This window comes from Geospiza fortis, unplaced genomic scaffold, assembly GCF_000277835.1.
Source record: "Geospiza fortis unplaced genomic scaffold, GeoFor_1.0 scaffold79, whole genome shotgun sequence".
NCBI classification, from domain to species: Eukaryota; Metazoa; Chordata; class Aves; order Passeriformes; family Thraupidae; genus Geospiza; species Geospiza fortis.
The window spans coordinates 298,117-319,231 of NW_005054408.1; the positions used below are offsets into that span (position 1 = coordinate 298,117).

A 21,115-nucleotide genomic window follows, 5' to 3' on the forward strand; every position below is an offset into this window, starting at 1 on the left:
AAAACTTAGTATTTCAAGCAGGAAGAGCCATGAAATTCACAGAAAGCATGCTCAGAGACAGCAAGAAAATGATGTGTAATCATCCTGGTCATTCTGAACTTTGAAACCATTGACACTAGAAATCAGGAAATTTTTCAGTATCTGCTCTGCGTGCTTATTTTGTTTTGTAAGAATTTTTTAGAACCAACAGAACTATCTTCCTCTGATCGTCCTCCAAATATTGAAAAACATTTCTACTGTAAGTCGATTTAAAGCCATACTTCTTTTGGTTTTGGGTTTGTCTTTTTTGAGCAATAAGGCAGGTCATACATTTGTGGGGAATGCTTAAACTAAGAATGAAAACGAAATAAATATGTGCCTTACCATGGGCAATAGATTCACCTTCCTTTTGTCACTGCCACATCCTAGATGTCATGTGTTTGTTGTATACGTACAAGAAATTTTACAGTGTAGATAAACACCTTGAGTGCCTGCAGGTTTTTGTGTAAAGCAGATAATGTACTTACATTTCTAAGAAGGGCATGCTGTGGAAGATATTTCCTGGAATAACGTTTCTACTTCTCCACTACTTGTAAAGAGGCCAATGCAAAGTAAATTCTACAAGACCAAGCAGTTACAGAAATGGTTTAGAAAACATAATCAGTGAAGAGCTTTAGAAATCCCAGAGAAGGGGGGAGTTGTCTTAATTCTCCTGTATTTTATGACCCCATGCATGGATGTAATGGATTTGTAATGTTTCAAGTATGAGAATCCAGAAGAACTAAAAAGCTCCCAGATGGATATTAATATCTAAAAGTTGTGTTATAAAATGTAAATTAAAAGTCACCAAACTGTAGCTTGCAATCAGTAATACTGATGATAATATCATAACTGTATTGTTATAATACTGTTGCAATGCTGGCTTCTTACTTGCCAAAATAACAAAAGGATATTTGACAATATTCTGTTTGCTCATTCTCTTCCAACTAGATCAAAGTAGTGGAGCGTTCATGTTGGCACCAAATTAGCCATAATCCCAGCAAATGCCAAACATCCACAAACAGGAAATGGTTGGAAGAAACTTTAAATTCAGTTTATTTGTGTTTTCTCTTGGATTGTACTGTAGAAAGAGCTACCACGAACTAGAAAAGCAGGAGGACTGAAGTTCTGCCCCAGTAAATTTTAAGACTAAACCTGCAGTGTTTTTGAGTTGCTGTTCAGCAGCCTTGTGGTTTGTGGCAAACATGCCAAACTTCTGGGTTCTCACTTTGCTCAACTTTTAAAGCTTTTCAGGTCCTGAAGTTTTTGGTTTTGGGGAAAAAAAATCTTGGCTTTAGCAATTGTGGATTTCATTAGCTAGCTAACCTTAGGTCAGTTCTAATGGTGTGTCCTTTCCTCTGTGTGACAGCTCTTTTCCAAACCTGCCTCGAAGGGATGCAGAACAAAGGCTCCCTATGGTGCATCAGCTTTCTGCAGCAATTGCAGCCCTAAGCACTTGCCAGAGATCTGGGACAGAGTGATTGAACCCCACTGCTGTGTGCCAGGGCTCTGGCTCCTTCTCTCCCAATTCCCAGGGCTGTTCCACCCTCACAGGACCCTCAGTGCCCAGTCCCACCTGTGATCACTCACGGCCAGGTTATTTATGGGGGGAGAAACTTCTGAGAAGGCTCTTGGGCTTTGTTCACTGAACAAGGAAGGTGTTTTAGCCCACTGAACAGGATAATACCTGGATGCCACATCCAACTACAGAGCTTTTTTCCTCAGGTTTTGCATTAGAGAAAATATGAAAAATCTGCATGACACAACATTCTGTAGTGTTGCATCTAAAGCCATTTGTAGTTCCAGCCTTTATTTCAACATATTTGGCCCAGGGCCCTAATAATAACAACAAGAAAATGGCAAAAGATTGCTTGTTTATGTAACTGATACCAGCAGTGGGTATCCCGGCCATACTGTCTCTTTTCTCCCCAGCAACACCAACTGACTTTATTTTTTCCTGAGAAAGATGGGAAGAAAAGCTCCAGCAAGGCCAAGAAATATGCTGTATATTTAAAAATAGGTTTCAAGATATGTTTTAGCTTATGTGATGGAAAAGCAAAAGTCAATCACCTGAAAAAAAGCTGATTCAGGCTTTCACTCTTATTTAAATTAGGGAAAAATTCCTACTAGTTTCATTATGAATTTTGAATTTGCAGTTCTTCAGCATGGTGCCACCCTAACTGCATGCAGGCTTACAAATATTTTGGCTTAATAGTTTCATATTTCTTCACCACAGTTACTTTGATAAAACTTGTATTAGCAGTATTTAAACTAGTAATAACAACTAATACTAATAATTTCATACGACAGTAAGAAATGGCAGTAAAGTATTTCAAATACTTTTTGACTTAACAGATTTTCCCTCTCTCTAAACACTGGTTCAGTGTTTGGATTTTCTATATTCATATTTCATAGAGGCCAAATAAAAGTGACTAAAGAGTTTAACAAAAAAAAGTTTATTACCAAAATACAATATTAAAGTCAATACGTGACAAACTCCTGTAAAGCAAAATAAATTATTCTACCATTGTACAGTATTCCAGAAGGTAGTTAAAGTAGTACTACAGACTTTGCTTCATCCTTCCAAAGAGTTGCCTATCAGGAACACAATCCTAGAGAGAGCTTAAGGCATGCAGCTTAATGTGCTGGATAACTTTATAAAACAAAACTCATCCTATTTAATAAGATACAGTATCAGAATTAACTGCAGTCTTTACATGTCAGTTTTCTAAATTTTTTATACTTTGGCTATAAAAGCAGTGCCATAGTGTTACAATACTTTTTCTTAAAAAAATACATGTACCCATGTCCATGAATATCAAATGCAAATGTAAATTTCTATTAAATATATCTTAACAAATGTTACTTTGAGCACCAACTGTACATTTCTTCAAATGATTAAATAAGTGCTTATGAAAGAGGAAAATACAATAACTCTGACTGAATCCCACTCTATTTTTCCAGGTCAAGCATAAATCAGGAAGATGAAATATGCACCCATTTTTCAGTAGAGCCAAGTATGAATGAAGTTTGCTCTTTAGTGGAAGTACAGGCATTGCAAACAAAGCTGCAAGGTAGAGTTTGTATCACAGAATACAATCTAATTTGAACAAACAGCACGTGAATAGCTGATCACCTGATAGTGCTGCGACCGAAGAGACAAAAATAGTTTAAAAGCTTAAAGAAAGGGGAAATCTGCAGTGTCAGTGACTCTAAAATGTGCTTAAAACCCCTTACAAAACATGCAACCAGGCCAGCCATACACTTTCGAAAGCAGATAACCTGAGAAACAATTTGCTTTCAGAAAAACCAAGCCTATAATTATTTCACATGCAGGACTTCTGACAAAGTCCCTGGGAATTGTGAGTGGGTAACTAATGGCAAGCAGCAGGGAGACAGCTAAAAAAAGTAAATCTCTGTGCATATGGGAAAGAATTCTTTGTTGCCATTTGTCAGGATTGATAATGGCTTTTAGAGGCAAGTAGCTTTCTGTTTTACAGGAACACATGGTCAAAAAGAACAGAGCAACAAGATGGCAAAGAACAACTGTGAACAGCCACATCCTGCTGAGGAATCTGTGACCTGATTCCTGGTGCACGGCACAGAACGCTGCCTGTGTGCCTTCCACACACACCAGAGCTGCTCTTCTGCATTCAAGGTTATTGGCTTCTGAAATTTTGGTTCATTGCCATCTCCTTTTTAGCTTATGAATGCAAGTTTTTCCTTTTTTATCTTTCACTAGCTGAGCAACTTTAACAGAATTACACAAAAATAACAGTGTGGTAAATATTGTTTCTGTGAATACTGACTGGTAGTTTAGCATTACTAGGGATCTCACTGTCCTTTAATTTTTCAAACAAATGGGACTTCTGAGTGAGAAAGTTGAGATATATTCCAGATGATGTAGTATTTTCATATTAATTCTATACTCAAAGTATAATAGCAGTGTCAGTAAGACAATATGAATATCCCATTTAAAGTTCATTATCTCCTCTGGAATTTGGGATCATGTAAATAAATAATGTGTTTTTCAAACATAAAATCCAACTGTAGGAATATGAAAAATAACTATTAACTGAAAATAATGTATAATTAACTTCAAATGTGTATTTAAAGTATCTCAAAAATTCAACACAAAAATGCTTTGACCTTATATCCTGACTAATTCTTCAAGTCAAATGTGTACTTTCTGCTATCTAATTTATAAACAAAATAATACCTATTTAACCCAAAAGAAGAAGTCAAATTGAGGAAATTTCTTGAAAACAAGTATCAAATACACTTGAAGTCTTAGTGCTTTTACCCTGGCCTCTGCATTTTATGCTGCTTCATGACACTGTGACTTCTGGTACTGTTTTCTTTTCCTGGTTGCCACTTCCAGGCAGTGCTAGCACAATACAGACACTCCATGTGCCAGCCTCTCACATTTACAGCTGCAGCTGATTTCTGCTGCAGAAGGGTGTAAATACAGGAAGAAACCACTGTTTTCCTAAGAGTAAGGAACTTCATAAATACTGAGCTAAAGATCAGGTCACTGCACGCCTGTGTCAGCACTAGGCAAGCTGCTGTGCATCTGCCATTCATTAGAAGCAGGAATACATGCCTGAGCTAGGAAGTTTAAATCTGGCTGCCAAAGGGCTTCTTTGGAAGTGATACTACACTTAATGAATCTTTCAAAAAAATTAAGTAGCCAACTTAATCAATTACCTCAACCAAGTTGCCAGGAAACTAGCCAGTGTAATAATACTCCACATTGATATACAGATGAGTGTCTTCTACTGCCAACTGCTGTAACTGTAAAAATAACACACAAAAAAAACCCACACTGTTAATTTTAAATGCTGAATGTTTTAAAAGTGTGAGATTTCTATGTTTTCTTAGACAACAAAGTAATCTCTAATTCCCTTTATCAATCCATACTATAGGCACTAGTAAAATTTATTCAGTAAGCAACTGGATACAGTTTTGGCTTAAGACACTGTTTGCCATTTCTTTTTTTAAATATGATTTTCTACAGGAAGATTATCTTTCAGCTCATTATTTCCACAGTTACAGCTCTGACAGACAAGTGGGAAATTTGGCCAGCCAGTGGCATTTCAAAGAATGCCAAAGCACGTAGGCGTTTCTGAAAATCCCAATTTGTGCTCACCTACATCTTTTGGAATCTACATAGATTTCATCTACATCACTTTGTGGCAATTATTGTTAATACCTTGTTCTCATTAAAAACATTGCTCATTCCATACTGCAAAATAATCACCAAAATGGAAAGTGACATTATAACTTTTCTTTTTTTATAAGCTTCATGGTGTCAAGAAAACCATGAAGAAACAACAGGTTATTGTTATAAAAATAATCTGTTACACACTATGAGTTGAAAAGATAGGAGTTTTGTAGTTAGGATCCAATCAAACAAATAGTTATTAACAAAATGCTTCTAGGCCCTTCACCTCCTGCTGCTGTATATCAATGGAAAGGATGGCAGTCTTTGTTGGAAAATTACATGTGAGTTTGTAAAGCCTTAAAAACAGACTGGGAAAAATGGAACTCCTTTGTGTGAATACAACACACACATGCCCTGGCCCACCTCCCCTCTCCCCACCTTCCAGGCAGGGGGGTTTACCAGATCACACTGTAACAGTTCTATCTGATCTGCTGCCAGATCATCTTGCAAAAAAAGAGGGTAAAAACCTTCTTTGCTGAATTACTTGGAAAACAACAAAGAAGGAGGAAGAAAAAAGCTTTTCAAGTGATTCAAAGCTTTCACACCTTTGGGTTTTAAAGTACTGTGCTAATGCATTATTACTGACTAGTACCTGACAGGAAATGAAAAAAACCAACAATCCTACATTCTTGGCACCATATAAAGAAATAACAGGTTAAAATGGATCCTTCTATTCTCCACACCTTGTATTTATCTCTTAAATGATTCATCAGTCCCTGGTTCAAACACTGTACTCCTACTGAAACAAGAACTCAGGATGGGAAATCAAGTTTTGCTTGCAATTCTTCTCTTTAGCAAGTTTCTCAGGCAAAAATTAGTAGAAAGAGAAAATATTCACTCTAGGAAATCCTCTCTTAACTTACTGCTTCACCTAGTTTGTATTCTGAGTCGTGCTGTGGTCCTTGTTTAGAATTATGTTTATGATTTCACCCTCATGTTCTTTCATATGATCCAGCAGATTTTCTTTGTTGGTAGACTCAAAACCACAAATGCAGCAGCAGAAGAGAAGAACACAGTATTCTGTGCCAAGATGGGGTAGAGTGGAGTTCTTTTCTAAACTGCATGAGGTATTCATCAAGGTAGGTTTTTCATTTTCATCAGAACCTGAAATTTCATTTGTAGTCTGGTTAATGGACTCTGTAAAAGACACCAGGTTGTCTGAACTTCCTATTATAGGTACTGTACTTTCATCTGTGCCTTCTAATAAGGTCTTGTCAGTGAGTTGTCCTTGAAACCTGAAATAATAATAAAAACCAAAACAAATATTAAAATATACAGCTGTTCCTTTTAGATAGGAACTTTATTTTGGGTCAGGGTTGGGTCTTTTGAAAGAGAATAGGGTGTGACAGTAAATCAGACATACCTACTGCTTTGTGAAATTGCATCATTAATAGCCTTGTTCACTTGTTCATAGTTATAATTTTGGTCACTTGCATGTTTCCACATGTGGGACTTCAGGGATGGAGGATGGCTACATACATATCCACAGAGAGAACATCTGGGGAAAAATGGAGAAAGGAAAAGAGAAACATTTCAAAGTCAATTTTATTAGTTTAGTAATGGTTTAGTTCTTCTGAAAGGATGAGTAAGCAGAGAGAGAGATCCAAGTGAACCATCTTCTTGGTCCCATTTTCAGTTTCATAACTGGGTCGTGTTAGTTTGCAAAGTTTCATCCCGAAATATAAGACTATTTTTAGGATCTGAGAACATTCTAATTTTTTTTTTATTTCCTAAACAACTGAATTGAAATCTTATCTGTTTGACCTGATAAAACTGCGTTAATACTGCAAAATGCAGTCCTTCTGCTGAGTGCAGAAATAGGGCATCTGGCAGGGAGGTGGTGAGCTCTCTCTGCCACTGCTCTGAACCAAGCAGGAGCTGTGTAATTAGCAGTAATTACGTCAATTGAACTAAATCAGTCTTTGCTGGTATAGCAGGTATTAGTTTATTATGGATCACAGAGTTATTGAAGTGGGAAGGGACCTCTTGAGGTTGCACAGTCCAATCCAGCCCCTCAAGCAGGATCAGCAGGTTGCTGAGGGCAGTGTCAGATTCTGAATAGATTCACAGATCAGGATTCAGGCAGGTGATCATTTTCTCCATAGAGTTTTCCATCAGCTCTGGTACCACAAGACTAAATTTTCTATTTCCCTGTAAAACACTCTTATGCAGTAAAGAACAAAACCCTGAAGAATAAATCCTATTGACAGGGAGATGCAGTGTATATTTATGGACAGAAATAACCCAAGACTGATCAAATCCTATATAACCCTTTTCATGCATGAATATACATCAGAGGAGGTTTTTTTACATGCTTTTTAAGATGATAAATTAGTCACCTCAGTGTGAAGGAGATGAGTGATATTGCATGACATCACTTCAGAGCAGGATCTGTCTTTTTGTCTTTTGGATAAAAAAGCTATTTTGCGGAGCTACCTGCTACTTGGGAAGGCTTCAGTTCCCCAAATCCCATGGAAAAGATCAGAATCAATTGAAGGTGACCTTGTGCTAATAAATTATAACCAGGAATGCAGCTCTGCTCAAGCAATGTGAGCCCAGTGTGTTACTATGATTGTGTTACCACAATGCAAGTCAGTTTTTTTAAGACCTTTTCAGAAATGTAACCTGGAAACACAAGAAGGCCTACATAAAACCACATTTTACACTACAATTCAGTAAGGCTTTATGACTTTTCTTAGTGACAGTAGGGTATAGTCCTTAAATGCCCTGCAAATAATCATCCACAGAAAACAATTTCTGCTCAGCAGAAGATTGCAGAGAACAGCAAAACTCTCCCAAATGAGGTGAAAGCACAGTACATTACCTTGCTTATGGAGCAAGGTAATCCTGTCCTGCTGGGGAACCATGGGTGTGTCCTTCTAGCTCACTCTTCTCTAGGATCCTATTTGTCTCTTTTCCTTCTAATTCGGAGCCTTACAAAGAAAATGGCTGCTTTCAAAGCTAGGTGAGTCTATTCTCAGATTGGAAATCCTAATATCTCTAATGAGGCTGTTACAAAATATGTCATTAGATAAAAGGCAGACCTGATAGTTAATTTATAGATAAAATTGAGCCAAAATAATTTTTTTGTAAAACACAAAGATCAACAAATAATCTTAATTTCATTTAATGTGCCCACTAGTCTCACCATACCTACGATTTTCTGTGTCACTAACACTGCTTGGTCAGTGATTTGGGAACACAATCAATGAAGCCACAGCCCAGTGTCCATTTTTAGTCCCTTTTACATACTCTCATTTTTTGAAGCTCATTAAATTACTCAGGTGATTTACTAATAAAATTTACTTTGCTGAGAACAGTATCTTTTGAGCCAAATACTGTTGACTATTTAAACATATAGTTCAAATCAGACACAGAAATTCCAACAGCTTTCAGTATACTGCACTACAGTTAATGATCATACACTTACAGTATATGCAACTTTCTCAGAGAAACAAAATTATTTACCACTGAGTTTAGTAGTAGAAGCCTTTCAATTCCATAGCATGACCTGCCCTACAGCTTAATTTGTGCTGAATTATTAAACTCCACTGTTCAGGTGTATTCTACACTGATACACTGAGGAAACAATTCTCTCACAGCTTTGGATAGACTAATTCCTTGGGGATCAGGGACCAAAGTGTGGAGGTTTCCAGTAATCCGTGGTAATACCAAGAGCAATACTATGGGAAGTATGACAGCTGAGCAAATACAACTTAATGCTTCTAGGAACATTTGGGAAAAATGCAGTGGAAGAACTTTTAAATTGTAGAAGCAGCTTTTCTTGAGGAGAAACCTCTATATGAGTGTGCTTTATTTAGACTTTTCGTATTGCCCGTAAAATCTTCCACTAAGAAATATTCATAAGATTCCCAATTTTCTTTCCTTTCCCTTCCCAACTTCTCTTTTTTGTTACAAATTAGTAGTAGGCAATTACACACATTTGTACCAACTTTCTCATATATCTATAAACCACCCATATCTATGGACAGACTATAAGGGACACTCATCCCTTAATGGCTGTTCATACTAAATCTTAACTAGGTGATGCCAACCTGGATTCCAACTGACATGTACATGCAAAGGCTGTGCCTAGACTGAGATACTAGAGAAAGCCAGGGAATGTTCCTGGATACTGGAATTTACCTGCCTATAATGTTAAATGTTAGAAGTGCCATGGCATGGTTTTGGCTCATACAATCTCCTAAACAATTCCAGGCATGCTTAGGTAATTAACATGGTCCAGAAACTACTTGCAATAGGCAGTTTGTGTGCAACCACCACATTCTGGAAAGGAAAAGCTAAACAGGTCCCAGAGGGACATCACGGACATGTTTAATCAGCCTGGGAATGCCATGGCAAATCCTTCAAAAAACCCCAAATGAATCTGTGGACCAAAGAATGACTCTAGGAGGGAAGGGAACAGGATCTGAACACTGCTTTAAGAGCCCCATTACATACTTGAACTGTTCCAAGAGCTGCACTGCCTGATGCTCCTGGGGGTGCTGCCTCATGTGGCACTTCAAGCTATTCATATTTGTGGTGGCGAAGTCACACACGCGACATCTGAAGAGACAACAACAAGTGACTGATCTGACCATTCACTGCTGGCACTGCTCCAAACCCCAGCAGCTCCCAGACTGCAAAGGTGCCTAGAAAGGCTGCAGCTGAGGACTAACCATATTTACAGAACTCCAAGGTATGACATTAACCTGCTGTTGGGCAGTGAGAATCTTCTGCAGCCCAAAAAAGCCTCCACCTTTCAGCAGGCATCACCAGGCTTACAGATTATGTTTCTTCCTGAAATCTCTCTCATGCCCCTCTCCTGAGGTCGGTAAGCATCACTAAGTGCAAGGGAGGTGAGGATGCAGGTGGCTGGGTGCAGCCCTTCCAAGGGCATAATGTGACCCTCAGAGCTGGAGGGGAGAGTATGTGCTCTATTTAATGCACCAGCAATGTTCTCAGGACATTGTAAAAGCCAAACCTGTAATAAAACACCAAGTTTCAGGGCTTTATTGCTGAAAAAGAAGTCAGTAACAAGATCAACATACTCAGATTTAAGTGCCCTAAGTGTGTCACATCGTGCCATTCAAACTTTCCCTTTTTTTTACTTCTGTCACAATATCTTTGTATAAAACCAATACATAGAACAGTCTGGATCTAAACTCAGATCCATTGATTTAGATCCCAAAGTATTACACAAATTCCTTATTATTCATAAATATCAATATACTACCACACAGCCTTCCTGTATCTACCATATTAAAACAGAAACCATCAAGCTCAGCTAAAATTCTTATGTATTTGTTTGAACTTTAGGTGATTCCTTTTTTTTTTTTCAAATGGTAAAATGTCCAGTTAGACAGTCTGTTCTATAGTGTGAAACAGTTTGAGACTGCTGCGTACTTAGCCTGAGAATACTCACTATATTTTTGAAAGGATTTAATTGTGCAGTATTAAAATCCAGAACATATCAAATCTACAGAAACACATCCTTTAAGACTCAACACCTTAGCTTCCAGGAAGTTTTGTCAAACAAATATAAAGTATGTTTACAGCTCTCAAAAAGGCAGCAATGCAGTAGGCTGCTGTTTGACACTATGGAAGGCTTGAGGAATTAATGTTTCAGAAGGAGAAATACCATAAATACTGGATCATTATGGTGTTCAGATGTGGCTCAAGTATCCTGCCAGGTTTTCAGATTTGTCTAAGGGGTTTATGAAAAAATAATAAGAGAAGCAAGGCAGATGGGTTGATTTGTATTTAGTATGCAGCAGTTTGTATCACCAGTGGAAAATTTCCAAGGGTTCCTAAATCAAAACAGGCTGCTAACACCAATTTGAAAACTACCACGTACAAGACACTCTACAGTATCTGCTGCTCCAACCTCACTAAGTAATAAATAATGGTAATAGTGAAGGTTCTGAGGAGAAAACAATCTATTTGTATTCCACACTTGCTCTCTCAGTAAACATCTTGTGAATTTTTGCTGGTGTTATGGGATATCATTATAATGCACAAATCAAAATACAACATATCTTCAGGGTTTGTTTATCCAAAAGAGAAAGTCCCTGCCTTGGCTCAGCCTTTCAAGGTGTTGAGTTTCCAGAATTTACACTAAAGACAGGAGTTTACACTAAAGATCAGCTCAAAAAATGTATTGACTCAGATCTGTTTTCTAGCCACTAGAGAGGGACAGAGATCCACACTGTATAAGCACAGATTGAATTTGGGGCAATTTATGCAGCAACCAATAGGAAAATGCAGGATTTATTTTTTTGCTGGGCACCTCAGCAGTGGTATTACACGTGATTTTAGGTACCCAAGTTCCTATACAAATCCATATAATACCCTTGTAGAAAACCTATAAAATATGATCCTGAGTATGTTGCTATTGTTAGAAATCAGTGAAAAAGATGAGGCACTTGGTGACAAGGGCAGGATTTTCCCACACTCTGTAGCAGCTGATGTATAAAGCAGTAATATGACAATGGAGAATGTTTTGCAATAAAGCAAATCCAAAATGAAGTTAGGTGTGCAAGAGTTTTGAGAAATATATTATTACTGTTGGCCAAGGTCCAGTATTATAACAGAATTATCTTCCTCTCCACATGTGAATGCTTCAAACTGAAAACAGGCAGAAGACTGCCACAGCAAAAGATGCATTCTGGAAAAATTAGCAAATCTTAATTACATAGTTTGAGTCAGGCAGCAAGTGTGTCTCCTTCAGTAATGTGCAGCAGAATAGTGTAACTGCAGCTCTTTTCCAGCCCCTCTGCCAAGGGCATGAGCAGCCAGTGGCCCTGGCAGGCTGAGGCAGGCACTCACCTGTACGGCTTGTCCGAGCTGTGGATGCGGCGGTGGTTGCGCACACCCACGTACGTTGTGCTCGTGTAGTCACACACATCGCACCTGAACAGCTTCTGGGATGGACACTTGCTTCCTACTGGAACAAAAGCCAGTACTTTAGAGAGCTGCACTCAGCATTGTGTAAGGCATTCTCAGATTATAATTTCATCACAACTGAATTAGGAAACACGAATTTACATTTTAAAGCAATGGTTTAGAATGTTGGTAAAGAAATATTTAATACTTTTAAAGTATTTAATAAGACAGCAGACACAGAGGTAATAAAGGTATGGTTCATTTTACCATACTGTTTTGCATTTGCCCTGCCATTTACAGGAATTATTGTAATTTTAGGAAAACACATTCTTTTTCTCTATGTGGACATTTCCCTTCTCCCTGCAGATGGGTGAAGTCCTGTGTTACAGCAAAAGGTGATAAACTGAACCCAGCAGTTTCAGTGCTTTGCAAAATGCACCAAATCAAAGGAAAAGACTGGGATTGAGAATGGATGAGTTTCAAACTGGCAAACACAGAAAAGAAAAGCAAAAGACCTCCCAAAGCCTCTAAATCCTTTTTATCATCCAACACACACTCACACTTTCTGAAAGATATGAGATGATAAAAAAATAGATATTGACCAGATGTCTTAATAAGTAATTTGGAACTTCTCCAAATTACTAAAAAGGAATTGTAACAAAAGTAATTTTTTCCTTCCAGAATGAAAAAGACTCTTGAAAAATTAATGGTTGCAGAGACAAAGGCTAATGACTCCTTACACAGGGAAATGTGTGCCCACCAGTGCACAGTTGGAATATTTTTGAGATACAAGCGTGTACATTTTAACAGCCCTGTTCCTGTTCCCTCACTGAATAATGGGACTGATTTGGGTTAAGATATTAACATTTGGGAAAAGGGATGGCATTTTTTATGCAGGTAATTTTCCCATTCCAGCATATCATGCTGTACATGTACCTCGTACTTTTTTTTTAGGCTGAATTTTCTCATTATCAAAACAATTAAGAGTCATGATGGTAAAACTCTTTTAAAGAGACATTTCTTTTCCCACAGGCAGGCACTGAATTATGCCAAAAAGGGTTCTAGATATATTATTCTGATGAATACAGTCACACAGCTTCAATAGTAATGAAAAATTACAACTAATTAAACTTTCATTCCAAAATTTAGCACTTTTGGTTCAAGATGCAAAGTAATTAGGTAAGTCTGATAACCCCAGAGGGTTATTGTGAAGAATATATAGTATATCATATAAAATAAAATAGCAGTCTGAATGCAAAGATAGGGAAATAAAATTGGAATATTTCTGTGTGTACCAAGATAACCACAAATATATTTCCTATATTTCCATTTAAAACATGACACAGTTCTCACTCTTTAATGCTCTTATAAGAAAAAATATGGAAGTAATACACAGCAGGCACTCTGTGCAAGTCAACCTTAAAGCAAAATATATTGGAATTTTTCCTACAAAATGCTCAAAATTTATTAATTTGTTTTTCATTTAATGTAAAAATTATCAGAACAATCCTAATTATTTACTTGAAGACTTTGGAATTTATATTTCTGCATTATTGTTTTTGAAAACACATTCATGTAGGAGACCTCAAGTGGATCAAGGACACTCACTGGGCTGCAGATCCATGGGAGAGCAGGGGCTGTGCTCTGCCTGAAGGGGTTTTCCCTCTTAAATCCTGCAGCTTTAGAATGAACTGCTTCCAAATGTATTTTCTGTTACAAATTTGGTATTTCAGTGGGCAGGCAGTTTAAAACCAACAGTAGCTAATGAGATTTTTAGAGCATTATGCAAACATATTTGCTACAGCATAGTTTTAAGATGCTCGCACCCAGCAGCACACACTTAGGAGCAATTATTTATACCAATCACTACTTTATATTTATTCCTTCCAGAAAATGCACATAAATTATAATACATCACATAGTCTCTTGCTGTTACAAAATAGCATTTGTGTCCCTCATCCCCTCAACTGGCTTATTTCTTGTGGGTTTGGGGCCTGTTTTCCTTTCTGGATGGAGAATCTCAGGTTTCCTAGAAATGAATATGGAAATGATAGATCTTTAGATCTTTGCTGCAGCAGCAGTAACAGGTGCTCCTCTAATGCTGCTTATTACCCTATTCCTTCATTATTAGACATTTACAGTCTGATCATATCCAGTGTCATAATGCTCCTTTTAATTTATTGTACAACCATGATGAATAAAGAGACTTTTAGGACTAACCATTTCATAAACAAGAAATGAAACTGCTCCAGCTCAGGCATCTTTCACATAAACAGATGCTATGCCATAAACTTCTTTGTTTTGTGTCGCTTTATAGGGATGACATCTGTTTGACAAGAGATTGCTGTACTGCAGTGGTGCTGCAATTTGATTATAAATTGGTTCTGAAATAATTTAAGCATTCCACAGTATGAGTTAATAAAAGTTTAAAAGGAGAACTGTTTTCATTCAAGCCACATTCCTAAATTTCATGTGGGGTAAACAACTAAAGTGCATGGCTGGAACACTTGTATAAGGTAATAATAAGGAAAAAATATTTATAAAAACATTTCCTAAATTAATTGAAAGCAGGCAGATTTCTTGAACAGGGGGTTCCCTTTCATGGAAGCTAAAGTATAAAATCAGGATATAAACTGTAAAACAACCTCATTAAACATACTAATTTCAAAAGCAGATAGGACTATTGATTTTCACATTACCAGGAGCTGAGCTCAAAAAGTATAGTATTTCTCCAAACCTGACACGTTTCAGGCATTGCAAGCTAGTTATTCCTGTATCAGAACATCTTTAGGAACACTGGTTTACAGCACACAAAACACTGCCAGAAGTAACAGTCCAAGCTGTGCTTGTAGATATTTGAAACTTATTAAAGTAACAATGTTTTATTTCCTATCACTTCCATTAAACATTTATGCTACTGCTTCTGCAGAAAACCCCCAGTACGTAATAGGAAATGTTCCCACTCTGAGCAGAGCCTCCCTGGCCATTTCCCTGACTCCCCCTGGCTTTGAATGGCTCTCTCAGGTTTAGGTCCTGGGATGTACTGAGCACTACAGATCAATTTCCTGAATTTAAATGCCTTCTGCATTGATGAGAACAAAAAGGAGCTGGGAAGGGTCATTCTGCCTGAGGATGATAAGGTAATTAACTTTAACTCATATACTGAAAGCCAGAAAAGGAGGCAGTGTGAGCTGAGAGAGCAGAAGGCAAAGCTGGGATCTTATTCTGGTCTGACACGTACCAAGTTGTTTTGGGCAAACCATTGCCCATCCAGCCTGGCTCCTGCTGGTCAGTGCCTTTTTTCACACGAAATTGCATTCATTTCAACAACTTTTGCACTCACTGAGCAGATGTAGAAGAAAGAGTAGAACCCAGAAATAACCACAGCAACCTAAGTACCATTAGAGTGCACATTTTGCTGTCTAAACAAACAAGAGAGCAGATAGGACAGAAAAGAGCTTTGTGCACAAAATGGGAATACTTCAGCTCACAGTTGCTCAGAGACTATCTAATTACTAGTATTTATCCATAATGCTCTAAAATAGCAAAATGCTAATAATTACAGTGTTGCCTTCAAAATAAAAATGCTGTAAATATTTTCAGTAGATGTAACTCACCAGAGAAGAGGATGCATTCATGCTGCAATGATACATAGTGGCTTTCCAGGACACACAACGGATTTTAAGGCCACATTTTCTCCTAAACTTCAGAATTTGGTTATTTTTTTCCCCTATTTGATTACCTTAATGCCTCAAGAGTTTGTTGGATTTGTTTTTGTTTTGCTCTTTGGTTTCTGTTTATGTTTTGCAAACAAACCCTATTAAATTAGAAGCAGATACACAATTAAACAAACATGAGGCTCTAAGCAACCAGGTCTAGTGGGAGCTGTCCCTGCCCATGGCAGGGCTTGGAAAGAGAGGAGCTTTTAAGTCCCTTCCAGCCCAAACCATTCTATGTCTCTATGAAAATGCACACCTACTGTTACCCAGGCAACTCTTACAGATACAGGTTGCATATTTAGAATGTCTTACATTTGTCTCGCTGGGGCTAAAATAAATGACTCATTTTGGGCATTACCATAATTAAACAGAAATTTCTAAACTCAGAAGGGATGGCATTGTATGCATATGCTGACAGTAAACTACATTACCATGGTGAGTTTAAAAAATGCTTTCTTTTGTTTAGGTCATTTGGAAAATACTATAGCTGCTGAAGAAAGGAAGGAAAAAAAGATTTTCTTCTTAAAAATCCAGAATAATATCGCATATAAGTTGTTTGTCACAAGAAGGGTTTAATTACTGGGTCTAAAAATATATCAGCTAACAATAAATGCCACCTCAAGACTGACTATGGTAAATTCTGCCCTCTGGAAAGAACATACATTTAAGGTTATGAACAGGCATGAAAGCATTTCAGCACAAGAGATCTTAAAACCAGTTACACAAATACAGCAAACAAGTAATGTTATGAGTGAGTTTTTGTAATTTCAAGTGTAAATATAAACAGTACCTTCTCTATCATCTGCTTCATTGGAAACTATGAGTTTGTTAGCTGTGGCTGTAGAGAAGAGATCAGGAAGACTGTGTTGTTCTCTTTCATGATTTCGCAGCTGGCTCTGAAAAAACAGTTCCTAATGTTAAAAAATACATTACAAACATACAGACTTGGGATATTGCAATCATCTGTGACATTGTTACTCAAGCTTTAATGACAACTGGTATGAAATGCATGTTAACATATATACAGATTATCCCTTAGGTAATTTTACTACAAAGAAAACAAGTAAATATCATGGATTAGTAACATAAAGGACTGGTGAGAGTGACTGAGAGGATTCTATGATTTGTGTTTATTTAGAAAATATATTTCCTTCTTTCTCCATTGCCACAGACAAGTGGCCACAGTTCTTCCTCCAAAATTACTGTACTCCAAAAGCAGTATGAGATTAGAGGCTTGTGTGAAAATTACCTCAATTTTCCTATTACCTACTGACTTAAGAATACACCAGTCCTGTTTCTGCTTGCTTGGGGAGGAGAAAAGAGAGCCTTGTGCTACCCTACCTGTGTATTTTTTCAAACTAGGAGTAAATGACAATAAATATGGGAAAATTTGCATGACCAGTGCTTCCAAGGGGTTCAGCTGTACAGCTGGGTACTGATGCAATCTGTTCTATATTCCTGAGTACTGAGCTGAGTGCATAGGAACTCACTCACTAATGCTTAAAATAGCAGTTAGGAAAATGGAAGAAATGTATTATTCTGCTCTGGTATGTAATCTTTCAAATCTAAGTTCTACAGAACATCCAGAGCAACAAAACAGCAGAAAAAAAAATTCTGCTTCAATGTTACCCCCAAGTGCCACACTCACAAGAGGAAGGCATGTTTGAGCATTCTTTTAAAATTTCAGCTATTAAGTTCTTTCGTGTTTCCATTTCTTCCTGAAGTTGCTATGTGTGGGCAGAAAAACAAGACGGTATTATTATGTCCGTAAGATAATTCTCAGGAAAAAAGTTATGTGAGGAAGCAAGGTTATTTCAGTGGTAAAGCAGAATAATTACTGTTGAACTGTATATTCAGCACGTGCTGCTGTCAATAATCCCTAATGGTAATTACAACGAAGCCAGGATGTCAGACTGAAATAAGTTAGAAAGAAGGATTGTAGCAGGCCCTGAGCCTGCAAGGGCTCCCTGGCGGTCAGAAGCCTAAGATAGGAAATGCCAAGTCATGGTGAATGGGCTAGAAGCCCCTCTTCTGCCTTTGGACCCCTGCTTATCTCTCTGTAAGACTATAGGTCACTTTCCTCTAACCCTTGCTATTGGACAATTTCTGTACCCTATATAAAGAGCTGCTTTTGCCCAGCTCAGGCAGAAGAGCTGTCACTGGGAACCTTCACAGAAGAATCAATAAAGACGCTCCTGTGGAACCCCACACAGCCTTCTCCTCTCTCTCCCTGGTCTGCCTGCCTAGGCACCTAGCAAGCTGAAAGAGCTGAAATCACAATGAGCTGATATCACTTAAGGTTGCCTACAATTATGAACCGCTTGGGAGCTCGCTCCGTCGTGAACAGCATGGCGCTGTCCGGACCCCGTGCAGCCTGCTGGGGACACCCCGAACCCCAGAAAGGTTGCAATAAGGGATCACCAGTTATTAAGAAAGCAGCGAAAGGGGTAATTTAGGGATTCCAGAGAGGCATGGGGAAGAGCTGTACCTTGTAGTGGAAGGACTCCTCGCACTGCTTGCACTGGTACATGCGGGCTTTGCAGTGGTTGATCATGTGGCTCTCCAGGCCCTTGCTGTCGCCGGCGATGTGCTCGCAGATGGGGCACTGGTAGGGCTGGCGCTGGCGGTGCACGCGCAGGTGCTGCTTGATGTAGCCCTTGTTGCCGCTGCTGTAGTGGCACAGGCGGCAGCGGTACGGCCGCTCGGCGCTGGGGATGAACTCCACCAGGCTGCTCCCCGCCACCGCCGCGTCCCCGCCGCCCTGGCACTGCGCGTTGTCCTGGAGCTCCTTCAGGATGTCATCGTCAGAGGCGTTCTGGTCTGTCCTCTCCTTCAGTTTTTCAATGACGGTGAGCAGTGACATACTGATGCCCATTTTAATTGGTGCTTCTGATAACTCCGGTCTGTCTTTCTTTATCTCAACTATTGCACATTCACTTTGGTTTAAGCCGCTGAACTCCTCTGAAGGACCCTTAAGTGAGGACACCACTTTGGAATGAGCCATGCATGGGCCATCAGCTCCTCCCTGTCCTGCACCTGCATCCACAGCATCTTCTCCGGTCAGAGCCCTGAGGCTGGACCGGGTCAGTTCTGCAGCTCTGATTGGCATTGTAACAAGAGCTTCTGCTGCTAAAGAGTGCAGTCTCAAAGACTCTGAATTTGTCCTCCTTCGTGCAGGAGGCACATTTTCATCAGCTGTTACATTTTTATTAGCGCTTAATTCGTTATCTTTCTTCTCGGTGTTATTCCATTCTATTATTACTTCTTGAATTGCATCTGAATGATAAACTTCAGCAGATTCTTCACAGGTAACAGAGGACTCCTCTGAGATCAATTTTTTTTCTGTTTCAATGTCAGTGTTCATTAAGAATGGCTTTTGTAAAACACTTTCTTCAGCACCTGGCAAACGCTCTACTATGACATTAACATGACCCTTTTTATTTGGACTACAACTGATGATTTTCTGTGCTGATGAAAGCAGGCTGTCAGTTATCATATTGTCTGGTTCTGTATCTGATACAGTCTCCTCTACAACCTCTGTAGTAGGAGAATGCACCACGGACTCAGTTAATATCTCTTCCTCTTTTACATTTGTTCCTACGGGCGATTTACACGACAGCTGCTCAGAATTGCAAATCTGGAGCTGAAGAGAAGGCTCACTATGGATATCAAGTTCACTGTTTTCCAAAGAGAGGACAACTGTATCCACACTCTGAGGTGTGTGAGTTACAACTGTCTCTGACAAGCTGGTGTTTTCATTTTCTTCCTCAAAGATGGGGTAGGAACAATCAACCTCCCCAGCATGTTTCCAAGCATGTGTTTTCAACATCCTCTGCTGACCGCAGGTGTACCTGCAAATTAAACACCTGTACATGCCATACTGCTCGTAGGTGTACCACTTCCTCCTACCCATTTCAGGCACAGCAGCAGACTGAGCTGGATCCTTACAGTCCACATTTCCTGTCTGATCAGTCCCTGATTTGACACTTCCTTCCACTGGCCCTTGCAGAAACGAACTGGTGACATTGACACACTGCTGCACTTTTGTCTGGATGCTGTTTTTGCCACCGTTCTCGTGGTGATTTTGGAAGTGGGATTCAAGTTCTTCTTGGCTTTTGGAGGCAAAATGACATTCTGAGCACATTAATATCACCTCATTTTTCTGCCCATGTTGTTTTATGTGTTCTTGTAGAGTTAAGAGCGAAGGCGATAGAAAATTACAGAGACCACACTGATAGCACGTCACCTTTTTTTTGCTTGGTGGAAGACATTCAGTCACAAAATAATCTGCTTGTAACTCTTCAGTCTTTTTAGTAGCAATCACAGAGAGCTCGATGGCTTTAGCTGGGATTTCACAGAGCTCGGCTGTGTCCAAGGACTGCGCAGAAGCGTCGGCATGGGAACGTTTCTTCCCTATTAAAAGGCACCTTTGTGACTTCTCACTTTCAACTATTTTGCTCAGCTTCTGGATAACGTGGATCAGGGGGTCAGTTTTACATTTTCTCTGGTCTTCACTGCTCTGCAGTGTTGGGCCAATCACTGTTTCAGAAATCAGCACAGCCTCCTGCTCCCCAATATTTGGCATCAATACTGCAATGCTGGTTCCTTCTTCCATAATACCTAGGAGAATGGGGGTTATAAAAATAAAGATTTATACCTGCACAATAATGAAAATACAGCCCGGTGCTATTTACATTGCCCTCTCTACTGGAAACCCAATTCCACTAAACTAATAAAAATTTCAGAATGGCTACTGAAATAGCCAAAGACATTGGGGACATTTAGTGGATGCTTTTCAGCTGCAGAGAATAATTCCAAGAGAGCCTCCAACAGGCTGCCTTCAAGTTGTACAAGGGTAGGACAAGTATTTTCAAGTGTAAGCTGAAGAACAGTGTTACAGCTATTCTCTTTTTCCTTACAAGCACTACACATTTGAATGCTCAACATTAAAATACCAATTGACAGTAACTGGTATATTGATATTTAAAAGCACAGTAGAATATGAAAATATATTCCTAATGTACTTTGATGCATCAATGCTCCTAAAGCAAATGACAATTTGCAGCAATATAATTTACAAAAATAGCAGTTTTTTTCCTTGAAATGTTAAAAGAAAGTAATTCTGTCATTTACTTTCATTAGTCATTTCACTATGACTATTTTAAAGACCATTCAAATGTCAAATCATACTTCTCATTATAAATGTCATTTTCTAGAAACCTTACTAATTGCAGCTACAATTTCTTAATTGTAGGTAAAACCAAACGGT

At 38.7% G+C, this 21,115-nt stretch overlaps 1 protein-coding gene across 4 annotated transcripts in view; it reads right to left on the bottom strand.

The window, feature by feature from the left end:
• Positions 1-2,458: 2,458 nt before the first annotated feature.
• Positions 2,459-21,115, bottom strand: part of ZNF507 (zinc finger protein 507) — a 19,750-nt gene continuing 1,093 nt past the window's right edge. Inside the window, exons 2-7 of one of the 4 annotated variants that reach the window (XM_031061290.1) lie at positions 18,335-20,466; positions 16,637-16,742; positions 12,071-12,188; positions 9,704-9,808; positions 6,606-6,740; positions 2,459-6,477 (exon numbers count right to left, since the gene is read on the bottom strand). In XM_031061290.1, the coding sequence (XP_030917150.1) occupies positions 6,114-6,477; positions 6,606-6,740; positions 9,704-9,808; positions 12,071-12,188; positions 16,637-16,742; positions 18,335-20,461 (2,955 nt within the window). In that variant the 5' untranslated portion in view covers positions 20,462-20,466 and the 3' untranslated portion in view covers positions 2,459-6,113. Of the gene's footprint in view, positions 6,478-6,605; positions 6,741-9,703; positions 9,809-12,070; positions 12,189-16,636; positions 16,743-18,334; positions 20,477-21,115 lie in introns of those variants that run through there. The other 3 variants (XM_031061291.1, XM_005426250.3, XM_031061292.1) reach the window with 3 other exon arrangements.